General features: G+C 40.1%; 1 protein-coding gene across 1 annotated transcript in view; it reads left to right on the top strand.

The window, feature by feature from the left end:
* Window positions 1-12,456, top strand: part of LOC137375885 (protein phosphatase 3 catalytic subunit alpha-like) — a 567,998-nt gene that overhangs the window by 466,075 nt on the left and 89,467 nt on the right. Inside the window, exons 9-10 of the mRNA XM_068043519.1 lie at window positions 8,794-8,871; window positions 9,867-9,961. Coding sequence (XP_067899620.1) covers window positions 8,794-8,871; window positions 9,867-9,961 — 173 coding nt within the window. The remainder of the gene's footprint in view (window positions 1-8,793; window positions 8,872-9,866; window positions 9,962-12,456) is intronic.

Genomic DNA, 12,456 nt, shown 5'->3' with positions numbered 1-12,456 from the left:
AGACGTTTGAACCCTACTGAGACGAGTTAGCAACAAAGTGCAGCAGAGAACTAAAAGTGTGCCTTTTGAATAACTCCTTCACCTGTGAAAATTGAACTAAAAGATACCAGCACCATCTTCAAACTGAAGTGTTGTCTGCCAGGAGACTTCAGCAACCCAGCAAGGCTAGATGACCAGCAAACAGGCATGCAACTTTAAAACTTACCCCCTAAGAGGATCCCACAGGTTTTTCCTGCAGACAGCAGACTTTTAAACCTTGAACTCTTAACACCTCTTACCGTTTACCTTCTATCCATCTTTCCTTGAGTGTGCATGAGAGAGTGAATGTATGTGTAGGTGGTGTTGTGAACATTTTTGGTGATTATTGTTTCACAAATATCTTTTGTTTTAAACTCACGAGAAAACATGTCTGTCTGTTTATTTGACCAACAAAACATAGGGCTGAAACACTAAACAAAGCACTATCTCTGGTCACTTGGGAGATGACCAGTGGAAACCAGCTATGCCATTTGCCACCTGCCCATAACATAAGGAATCTAAGTCCTTTAGGTTATGAATTGTTTTGAGGTTTTAAAAATGTCATTTTTTTCTTACTTTTCCTTTCTGCCTCTTTTCTCTCTCTAATTCAATCTTTCTTTCCTTATGTTTTTATGTCTTTCTGTACCTGTTTTGACATTGAATTCACCACTTTTAATTCACCACTTTTAATTCACCCTCCCTCTCAGTCCTACTGCTGTTTATTTGCTAATCCTTCAATCTGATTGGTTAGGAATATATACTGCTACTTTTTCTGTTTCCCTCACTGTACTGTTATCAGCTTGCACTTTTAGCAACTTAATAGGCAAAAATGTTTGAGAGTTGAAGGGTGCAGAAGCAATTCAAACTAATGGTGGACTCTGTTAGATACTGTGCTGCAGCAAAATCTGCCTACTAGTTAATTGGTCCTGAAATCAGTTTGTTTTCTGACTTCTTGTACCATGATGTTTCAGTCTTGCAGGATGCTGTTGATAAGAGTGATATATGTGACCTGATCTTGGCAGGCATCTGAATGTGCATGGTAATAGTGCCAGAGACAGTGTGTAACTCAATTATAGATTTCCTATGAACATGGAAGCTGAAAAGTTATGCCGATATTAAGTAACAGCTAGTTGGTTTTGTGACACTTTCTGAACTAAACATTTGAGATACTGTGGCACTTATACCCTGTAAATGAACTGCATTGTGCCAAGTCACCCATAAAATTAGATCATTCAATATTAATTAGATCACAGTGGTGTTCATATTGGTGATTAGCCATTTTGTTAAATTGTAAAATATAAACAGTTCAGAATGTTGATTTTAGAATTTTTATTGCATCCTCCATAAACTGCTATGTAATGATCCTACGCAAACCTCGTCAGCAATTTAGTGTCAGCCATTTCTTAATATAGCAACTGAACACCACAGGAAGAGTCAAATTCAGCAGGGAAGGCCACTGAAGGAGATAAAATTCAGAATTCAAGTGACAACTAAATGTGTGAGTGGAGGAATTGATAAGAGAGGGATGTAATTGGAAGGAAAGTAGGCTTGAGAACAAAAGAAGAGGAATGGCTTGCTGATTTGAATGCAGCAATTTCTTGCTAAAATTTCATGTTTCTTAGACATATCCTAATTGCAGAGTCATTCAACATATTAAAGAATGGTGTAGTATTAACTGTATTCCACTGAATGTCAATGTAGTGTATTATATATTTACAGCATATTCTACAGGTATTAACATGCAGAATATTATTACAATATTTGTCCTCTCTGACTCGTTCAATCTAATATTGGACCACTACAAATTGGGCATGGGAGTCAAGGTGAACTTATAGTTTCAAAATTTGAGATGAAAAAGCAACATGCTCTGGTTCATTATTATTTACAATTAATATATAAATAGTTGATCTCCCATGTCCTCACTAGACCAAATGTAGTCTTCAGATGGTGGGGTTAAAGGAAACAGAATAATTGGACCAGGACATTCAGATGTAATTCAGTACTCAATTTAATGTCCTTATTTTTGTCAAATACTTTGATTTTCATGATTATCGATAGTTAAATAGCAAAACAGACAGCATTTAGGGAAGCAGAGCAGTAAAGTTGCTTGAGGCAGATCAGTTCTCTGCATTATAGGTTGAGGACCTGGGGACACAAAACTGAGGTTCTGCAGTACTACCACTGATGGGAGGGTGTAAATACAACACAAAACATTTACATAGGTAGTTTCCAATATAAGTGTAGACATAGGGATTTATAATGGCAAATGTTGAATCAAAAGAGTGACAAAAATGTGACATGGGTAGGTCACAGTAGGTTTCTCAGAGAAGAAATGTGCACAGATGTAATTTTTAAAAAACTTTTATAGATATATAATGTTTACATATTCATGAAATCATTAAACATTAGAGCCGTAAAATCCCAACAGTTGTGCCAGGAAGGCACGCATCAGACTAAACCCACAAGAATGTACAGGATCAGTGGGAGGGCACTTGCTAAGCATGGGACATGTGCAAGAATCATTATGGGCACATCTCTGAGACTCGTCTGGCCCATCCCCATAGAAACATTGATATTTCCCCATCCGTTGGCCAGGATTTTATGCTGGCGACAGGGGCCTCGATGCCTGGAAAGAGCATCACTGAGAACCCCGTGTCTTCTCCAGAAGGCCTGCCAAATCTACTGCCAATCAGGCATTTAAGTGGACAGCAACAGGCCTTCCACAGGATCAAGGACCCCATTGCTGAAAGTCCTGCCTTTAGGGGGTGGCTCTCAGTCACCCCCCACTCCCCCCACCCCCCTGTCCCTCCCACTTTCTGATACCAGGTCCCTCATTCAGGACCACCCCACCCCACCCACACCTCATCCCTAATGCCAGAAAGCAGCCTGCATGGTTTATCATGCCATGCTGTCCGGGCGGCAACAGAGCCACCCACCGCACGGCACGGCTAATTGCAGTGGTGGCAGGATAAGGCCCTCAATTGGGGTTAATTGCCCAGTTAAGGGCCTCAATTGGTGTCAGGGCAGGAAGGACCTTCTCGCACTGGACTAAATTTTGGCGGAGTTGGGTTGGTGGCAGTACCCCCCTACCCCAAACCCCCCACCACCATCCCACCTGATTTTATGCTCTCCCTGCCTCCAAACCCACCATGGGGCAGAGCATAAAATTTCCTACACTGACTGGAGTTTTCTGGTGCTCCACCCAATCCTAACTACATTCTTCTTAGTTCCCTGAAAAAGGGGGCAACTCTGGAATCTTTACAAAAAAATCTTGAGTACAGACCCACACATGTCCTTTTAGAGAGCAGTCACTTCCACTCACTTGGTGTACCAGCCTCTTCTGATACAAGTCTCAGTCCCCATCTTTAACTGTGTTCCCTGGCTATCATTTGCCTTATGAAGGGCATATGGAGAGTCTTTCCCTTAAGAGTAATTTTTAAAAATCATGGAAATGCTGGAAACTTGGCATATTCAGTCTCTGTCATTTTCTTGAGATCCTGCCAGCCTTCTGTCAGAATTCCTGAGGAATTTTGAGGCTTACTTTTTAATGATGTCTTCCTGTTTTTGTATTCTGTAACATCATGAAGTCATGTAACCATCTTTGTTTAATTGTTACATTTGCTACATTACAAGATTGTCTGCACTTCAAAAGTACTTAATTGGCTCTTAAACATCTAGGATGTCCTGAGGTCCTGAAAGATGCTTTGTGAATAGATGTTTTTCTTCCTTTTTGCATCATACTTTCAAAGAACTGCTGTGTCGGAGTAAGTAGCAAGAATAGTGTCCAAACATAGCAAATATTAAGGAAATGGGAGAATAATGCTCCTGATCCATAAACCAATGGATCCTTTTAACATCAATGGTTGTAAAGAAAATGCAGAGAAACAGAGTACTAGTCTTGTAAATCATTCCATTCCTCTAAAACAGAAGAAGTTTACTAACTATGGTGGATAATTGAATTCAGCAGAAAGTCAAGAGTTCTGGCAACCTGTTAGTCTCTGATGCTCCCCCACCTGCCCACCAACAGAAAATGAAAACCCAGAATTGATAGAAGAACTGATCCAAGCACTTAAAAGAAGTGACCTGAAACCCTAAATCTTGTTGATCAAGTTCAGAGGTAATTATAAACATAGAACATAGGAGGGTTCTAGTGTAGCAGAGAATTATAAAAAAAAGTTTTTTAACAAAGCTAAAAGGAAAGATTAAATAGGCTGGAGTTCTTCTCCTTGGAACAGAGAAGGCTGAGGGGAGATCTGATTGAAATGTACAAAATTTTGAGGGGCCTGGATAGAGTAGAGGTGAAGGGTCTATTCACCTTAGCAGGGAGGTTAGTGACGAGGGGGCATAGATTTAAAGTGATATTAGAAAAATTGGAGGAGAGATTAGGAAACATTTTTTTCACCCAGAGGATGATGGGGGTCTGGAACTCACTGCCAGGGACCCTCAACTCGTTCAAAAGGAATCTGGATATGCACCTCAAGTGCTGTAATCTGCAGGGCTACGGACCAAATGCTAGAAGGTGGGATTAGAATAGGTGGATAATTTTTCAGCCGGCACAGACACAATGGGCCAAGTGGCCTCTTTTTGTGCCTTAAACTTTCTATGATTCTATGATTTTAGGACTTAAACTGTGGTAAACAGACCAAGTTCAGACTACTTTACATTAAGACATCCTTAAAATATGTTAAAACCAGTCTGTATACAAAAGTACTTACATTTTTGAAAATTATGGCATACTGGTGCAAATGAGAAAATATGCAGCTTTAATTGATCAACAATTTAGCATTATGAAACCTTTTTGAAATCTTATTAAAATGATTACGTTTGTTTTAATGTACAAAAAGAACATTTACAGAACATTTTAGATTTAACGAAAGAAAGAAGTGAGGAAAATCAAATGAAAGAGTAGAAACTAAACTATGAATTAACTGATGAAAAAATTATGGGAGGGGGAATTGCTACAAAATGAATTAAGTCACCATAGCACCTTTTTAAAAGATATGTTATGCCCAGAGTGGTCTGTAGAGGGAGTTACATGGAGGTTTCCTGGGTCTTCTTATTTGCATACCAATTGGAGTAATTATTGGCATAAAATGGGTGTAAACAGCTAAACTGCAAGGGAAGTCATACAGCCTTTAAAAATGCTGTTCATCAGACTGGAGGACAACCAGACAGTTCTGATGAAGGGTCACTGACCTGAAACGTTAACTCTGCTTCTCTCTCCACAGATGCTGGCAGACCTGCTGAGTATTTCCAGCATTTCTAATTTGTGTTTCAGATTTCCAGCATCTGCAGTATTTTGCTTTTATTTAAGAAAAGAATAATGCTTGGCACTCTCACCTGACTCTCACCTTACTTCACTGCACATCTTACCAATATTTTTATCACACTTTAAGAAGTATGACAACTTTAGCAACATTAACACCAAGATGACCACAGGGCATGGCATCAAGACACAGAGAAGAAGAATGCAGTATTTGCCATATTCAGACCTCCAAGCCTTCTTGAAGACCAGGAAGTCACCCAGAAATATCACTTATTCCACCTGGAGGGAAGTGACACTGGCACTGAGTGCCAGCTCCTTCATGCAAGAACTGCAGGACCGTATTGCAACAGGTTCCATATTCTCAGCAGGGCAGGCAGGTAGCACAGTTGACCCCTCTGCCTTTTCTTCATTGTCCTCCCTGGGCATCAGCATACTCTTCACCCTCTTAAAGCAACCCTCATACAACTAGTACTTCGCAATGCTCTCTGATTAAGAGGAGCACTATCTGTCCATCTTGCACAATGGCTATTCAGCTCGCCACAAGCAATTATTTATATGCATAGTCCAAAAATTGCTTCCTTCACTTACTCTTCCATACTCTATCTTCTTGCAGGATATATGGGTGCAAAATGTCTGCCACAGGCAGGACACTGAAGGGGGCTTCCCAACCTTAAATACCTCAACCTCTTTGAGGAGAAAACCATGCAGCTCAAGGGGAGGCACTTGGCTGTTATTGTAGAAGATGGTGAATTTGACAGAGTCATGCCAATACCAGATTACTGACTAAGCAATTATACTGTTGCCCATCCTTGTGAAGCACCACATTCCACCCCCTTCTCTGATTCCTTAATCCTAAAGGAGTAATGCTCATCCATTCTTAGCTTCTACCCACTTTCCTGCTCAGGTTCCTATCCTGTTCAGGTCTCCTACCTGATGTCTTTCCCTTGTCCGAAGTCCACTCTGGAGAAATGCACCCCAATGTATCTATGGCGCAAAAATGTATTATTTAGTATTTATTTATGATATGTAACTATACACGTGTGCCTTTTAGAATATCAATATAGATGTCAGGGGAGCTGAAAGAGTTTCATTATAAGTGAAACTTACTTCTCATTACAGGTTTATAAATTTTATACATTAAAAGACTGTGGATTGATTTCTTTCCAATTTATGAATGGAGTAAAGGAATGACTAATGTATATCACTAATTAATGTATGATAGCCATATTTAGCCCATTCATGCCAACCTACATTCGACCAAACCAAATTGAATTATAAAATTATTTTTCAATAACCTGAATAAAGTTCAGCATTGTTTAAAAACCATTTAATCTTGACTGATCCTAGCTATCAGGAAATAAATTGATTTCAATGGAAGGGAAAATCAGGCTGAGTATACACATATGTCAATTTTACTCTCTTGCCAGAGTTGAATTTCACCTCCCATTTGTTTAGTTTTTGCAGATACAAAGGTAACCTGATTGGCAATATGACAATCACAAGTTAAAATTGTTTATTGAGACATAATCAAGTTTTATAAAACACAACTCATTTCAGCATTACACCAGTACACATTTGGCTGGGTTCAATTTAGTACATTATTTCTCAGTTAGTTTTGAGAATTACACGATAGGTAGTCTTTTCAGATTCCACATTACCATAAATAAGTGTTATCTTGTATGTTTTCCTTTTATGTATATACTAATAGAAAGGCTTATGACTTCTTTCCACCAATAGTCACAATTAGTCAAAGCTAAATGCCTCTGTGCATCAAGTTATTTCTGTCTCTCTCCACAATGTTCTGGTTATGTCTCTGAGATGTGCATCAAGGGTTTGCCTTCTGTAAAGGCTTCACAATTGTTCCTCATTCCTGATTCATTGGGCATTTTCTCTTTGTTAAAACTTTTATTCTGTATTTCTTAAACTTTTGAGTGTTTTTGTTACTAAATTAGCTTATCACGATTACTGCTAACACATCTGTCTCAAATGAATGGAGAGAGATGTTTTAAAGAAAGATGCAATTTGATCCTCTGGCTATGTCTGGGAAAACTAAAACTTTAAAAAAAGCAGTCCTGCCTTTTTATAGATCAAGAAATGTTTTTCAGATAATTTTACCTTTGTTTATATATTCTTTTGGGCCTCCTTATCTCGAGAGACAATGGATACGCGCCTGGAGGTGGTCAGTGGTTTGTGAAGCAGCGCCTGGAGTGGCTATAAAGGCCAATTCTGGAGTGACAGGCTCTTCCACAGGTGCTGCAGAGAAATTTGTTTGTTGGGGCTGTTGCACAGTTGGCTCTCCCCTTGCGCCTCTGTCTTTTTTCCTGCCAACTACTAAGTCTCTTCGACTCGCCACAATTTAGCCCTGTCTTTATGGCTGCCCGCCAGCTCTGGCGAATGCTGGCAACTGACTCCCACGACTTGTGATCAATGTCACACGATTTCATGTCACGTTTGCAGACGTCTTATATATACCTGGTAAAATAGTACCTCTGTCATTCTGAAAGGACAATGAGGAATGTTTTATTCATGTCTGTGCATACATTTTATTGTACTAAGGTACAATTCCTTTGTTTGAAGTATTTCCAATATTTTTGCCATAATTTGGTGATTTATGACATATTAATGCCAGCGAACAGAGCATTTTTAATTTCAAGCATACATTCTCAGCACACGGCGCAATATTTTTTTTAACTAATTTTGTGTTAATTTGGTTATGAGCGGTTTTGTGATATGCTGAGGTGAAAGGGCAGAGTGGAAATCCACTGTAACATCGCAACCTCTCGTGTTTGCTTCATCAACTTGTTTATTGACAAAAAAATGTTTAATTGCTGGAAGTTAGAGGATCTGATAGGTATTCTTGCAGAAATCTGTGCCAGTTTTCAGCAAATAGTTGCTATATTTCAGTATTTATACCCTGTAACAGCTTAGCCTGGCAACAGAGCAACTTTCTTTTAATCCATATGGGAGTATGCAAATTGCTGTTGGTTGCTGAGCTGCTCCATCAGTTGAATTTGGACATGTTATGCCTTCGGTTTCCTTTCCCTTTAATTTCATCTTTCACATTTGAATTTCTAATCTTCAGTATTAGTACAGGCTGCTAATGGATTGAAATGCCTTTTGACCGCTTCCAAAGACTTATGGAGCTGTTGTCTCCCTATTACAAGTCTCCCATTTAATTGTCCCTATCCCTTTAAATTCCACTTACCTGCAATTTTCTGCTGTCACTTGTAGAAGTCCAAACCTGGCACCATTATGAGAATGGGCCATTCTGGCATAGGCTGCAGCATACCAAAAAATCCAGAATGCAATACCCAATCAAATGTCTAGGTTTGCCTAAACTTAGTTGCAAGGTAAGTTATCTCAAGGACATTTATCTGTTCCATGGGCACAATACTTAACTAAATTGCACCTTACTGTTTTCTGTTGCCATGCCCCAGTTTTTCATTTCCAGTTACTACATTGGTTAAGGTGACTTCCAGTGATACTGTTGTACATGTTCTCTTTTTCAGTTATCCTGCTGTTTGTGAGTTCCTGCAGAACAATAATTTATTATCAGTTATTAGAGCCCATGAAGCACAAGATGCAGGGTAAGTTTATAAATCTTTCCATACTCAGCATATGCTGAAAAATTTGAAGAAACAATGTTGTTTTCTGTTACAGTTTTAAAAATTTGGGACCAATTTTCCTAATCTTTCATCCTGGACAATGCCTAAGAAGCCTACAACAGCATTCACGGGTAGCCCAGAAACTTCCCCAAACACACCACCTTGGCATAAGGCATGCAGGCAGATGATCTGCCGATGCCCCCACTACCAAAGTTTTGAGGTCTGGTCATAATGTGCCAGAATTCATCAAAGCTGGTGTCTGCTCCTCTCCCTGGCTACAACTGATACTTATGATCGCTACATACCAGAAATTTTGAGGCCGATGTATTTTATCCTATAGTAAGGCAAAATGATTTATAAAAATATACTGTCTGCACTAGATATAGCTTTTGCTTATATTCAGTACATAAATGCCTTACATTATAGTGCAGTGTCCAGTACTTAAAAGTGAACATTAAGATGTCAAAACTTGTAAGCATAAGCTGTCAATTTATCTTTCTTTCCAGTTTTTACATTGTACAATTTTCTTTGAATGAACTCCAAATGTGACAGTAATTTACAGCATGTCAAGAAGTATAAACTGAATTTGTTGCTACTTTGGGCAACAGAACTACATATTACTTTAGTTAAAACAATGACAAACAAGGTTGAAAGTCCAAATGAAGCTGAAATTTTCGTACTCTACATGCTTTGTATTAAAACAATGTAGAATCTAGATGAATGAAACAGTATTTTAATATAACTTCATTAAATCGTAAAGTATGCCTTTCCATCAAGATATTGTATGTTTCTAAATGACTACATCATATAAAACTACTGTTATTACTATTTCAAAATGAAAACATTACTTTTGATGGTACATTTTTATTTGCTTAATATATATTTATTGTTGGATGGCTAGCAAGTGTGGGAAAGCGTAAAGGATTATGCGCAAAAATATTGCGTAATTGTGTATTAATCATGAACTTACCTTTCAGCTATCGCATGTACAGGAAGAGCCAAACTACAGGCTTCCCTTCACTTATCACAATCTTTTCAGCACCAAATTACCTTGATGTTTACAATAACAAAGGTATGGAGTTCAACTGTAAATTAAGCCAACATAGAGTATATAATGGAAAAACATATGTACACGTATATCTAGTTATGAGAAATGGACCATATTTTCTCCACATTATCTAGGATGGTCCACCTGAACAACCATTATTACTTCAACCTCAAAGGATGAGTCGATTTACTTTTTTTCAATTGAGCAGTAAAGGAGACAAGGGGAGAAATTTTAACTGTGAACGGATGTTGTGTGGGCAAGGGTTGTGGTGAGGAATTGAACACCAGCATTATCAATTTGAGTCGCGGCCAATTTTAGGTGCTGGGCCTGATTTCCATCCCACCAGCCAGCAGCTTGCCTGAAATGGTTAGAATCATGCAATCGGGAGGCTGCTTGCCATTTAAAGGTAAGTGGCAGGGTGAGGATTTTGGCAGTCTTGCGGATGGGAAGGTAAAGAGGAGCCTGAGGCAGCAGAAGCTAAGACTATCCTTATGGGGCCCAGAGGAGAATTCCTGCTCATCCTGGCCCCACAAAAGTGATTTAAGACTTACCTTTTGTTGCCTCTTCGGCCTTCAAAGTGGCCTTCACTAAGCTACGCTGATTAAATAGTGAGTGGTATCATCTTGTAGCTTTTCAAAATAACTTTATATACTTCAGGCATCATTATAGGGGAGGCGGTGGCTTAGTGGTATTGTCACTGGACTGATAACCCAGAAACCCAGGGTATTGTTCTGGGGACATGGGTTTGAATCCCACCATGGCAGTATCTGGAATTAAAAGCTAGTAACTAGAGAAAGGATTGGCCCACTCAAGGACAAAGGAGGAAAGTTATGCGTGGAGTCAGAGAAAATGGGTGAGATTCTAAACGAGTACTTTGCATCGGTATTCACCGAGGAGAGGGACATGACGGATGTTGAGGTTAGGGACAGATGTTTGATTACTCTAGGTCAAGTCGGCATAAGGAGGGAGGAAGTGTTGGGTATTCTAAAAGGCATTAAGGTGGACAAGTCCCCAGGTCCGGATGGGATCTATCCCAGGTTACGGAGGGAAGCGAGAGAGGAAATAGCTGGGGCCTTAACAGATATCTTTGCAGCATCCTTAAACACGGGTGAGGTCCCGGAGGACTGGAGAATTGCTAATGTTGTCCCCTTGTTTAAGAAGGGTAGCAGGGATAATCCAGGTAATTATAGACCGGTGAGCCTGACGTCAGTGGTAGGGAAGCTGCTGGAGAAGATACTGAGGGATAGGATCTATTCCCATTTGGAAGAAAATGGGCTTATCAGTGATAGGCAACATGGTTTTGTGCAGGGAAGGTAATGTCTTACCAAAAATAGAATTCTTTGAGGAAGTGACAAAGTTGATTGATGAGGGAAGGGCTGTAGATGTCATATACATGGACTTCAGTAAGGTGTTTGATAAGGTTCCCCATGGCAGGCTGATGGAGAAAGTGAAGTCGCATGGGGTCCAGGGTGTACTTGCTAGATGGATAAAGAACTGGCTGGGCAACAGGAGACAGAGAGTAGTAGTGGAAGGGAGTTTCTCAAAATGGAGCCGTGTGACCAGTGGTGTTCCACAGGGATCCATGCTGGGACCGCTGTTGTTTGTGATATACATAAATGATTTGGAGGAAAGTATAGGTGGTCTGATTAGCAAGTTTGCAGACAACACTAAGATTGGTGGAGTAGCAGATAGTGAAGGGGACTGTCAGAGAATACAGCAGAATATAAATAGATTGGAGAGTTGGGCAGAGAAATGGCAGATGGAGTTCAATCAGGGCAAATGCGAGGTGATGCATTTTGGAAGATCCAATTCAAGAGTGAACTATACAGTAAATGGAAAAGTCCTGGGGAAAATTGATGTCCAGAGAGATTTGGGTGTTCAGGTCCATTGTTCCCTGAAGGTGGCAACGCAGGTCAATAGAGTGGTCAAGAAGGCATACGGCATGCTTTCCTTCATTGGACGGGGTATTGAGTACAAGGGTTGGCAGGTCATGTTACAGTTGTATAAGACTTTGGTTCGGCCACATTTGGAATACTGCGTGCAGTTCTGGTCACCACATTACCAAAAGGATGTAGATGCTTTGGAGAGGATGCAGAGGAGGTTCACCAGGATGTTGCCTGGTATGGAGGGCGCTAGCTATGAAGAGAGGTTGAGTAGATTAGGATTATTTTCATTAGAAAGACAGAGGTTGAGGGGGAACCTGATTGAGGTGTACAAAATCATGAGAGGTATAGACAGGGTGGATAGCAAGAAGCTTTTTCCCAGAGTGGGGGATTCAATTACTAGGGGTCACGAGTTCAAAGTGAAAGGGGAAAAGTTTAGGGGGGATATGTGTGGAAAGTTCTTTACGCAGAGGGTGGTGGGTGCCTGGAACGCGTTGCCAGCGGAGGTGGTAGACGCGGGCACGATAGCGTCTTTTAAGATGTATCTAGACAGATACATGAATGGGCAGGAAGCAAAGAGATACAGACCCTTAGAAAATAGGCGACATGTTTAGATAGAGGATCTGGATCGGCGCA

Source organism: Heterodontus francisci, chromosome 12 (genome assembly GCF_036365525.1).
Source record: "Heterodontus francisci isolate sHetFra1 chromosome 12, sHetFra1.hap1, whole genome shotgun sequence".
In the NCBI taxonomy this organism is placed as follows: Eukaryota; Metazoa; Chordata; class Chondrichthyes; order Heterodontiformes; family Heterodontidae; genus Heterodontus; species Heterodontus francisci.
Note: the sequence above shows the minus strand (reverse complement) of the source record. Positions and strands in the feature narration are given on the sequence as shown.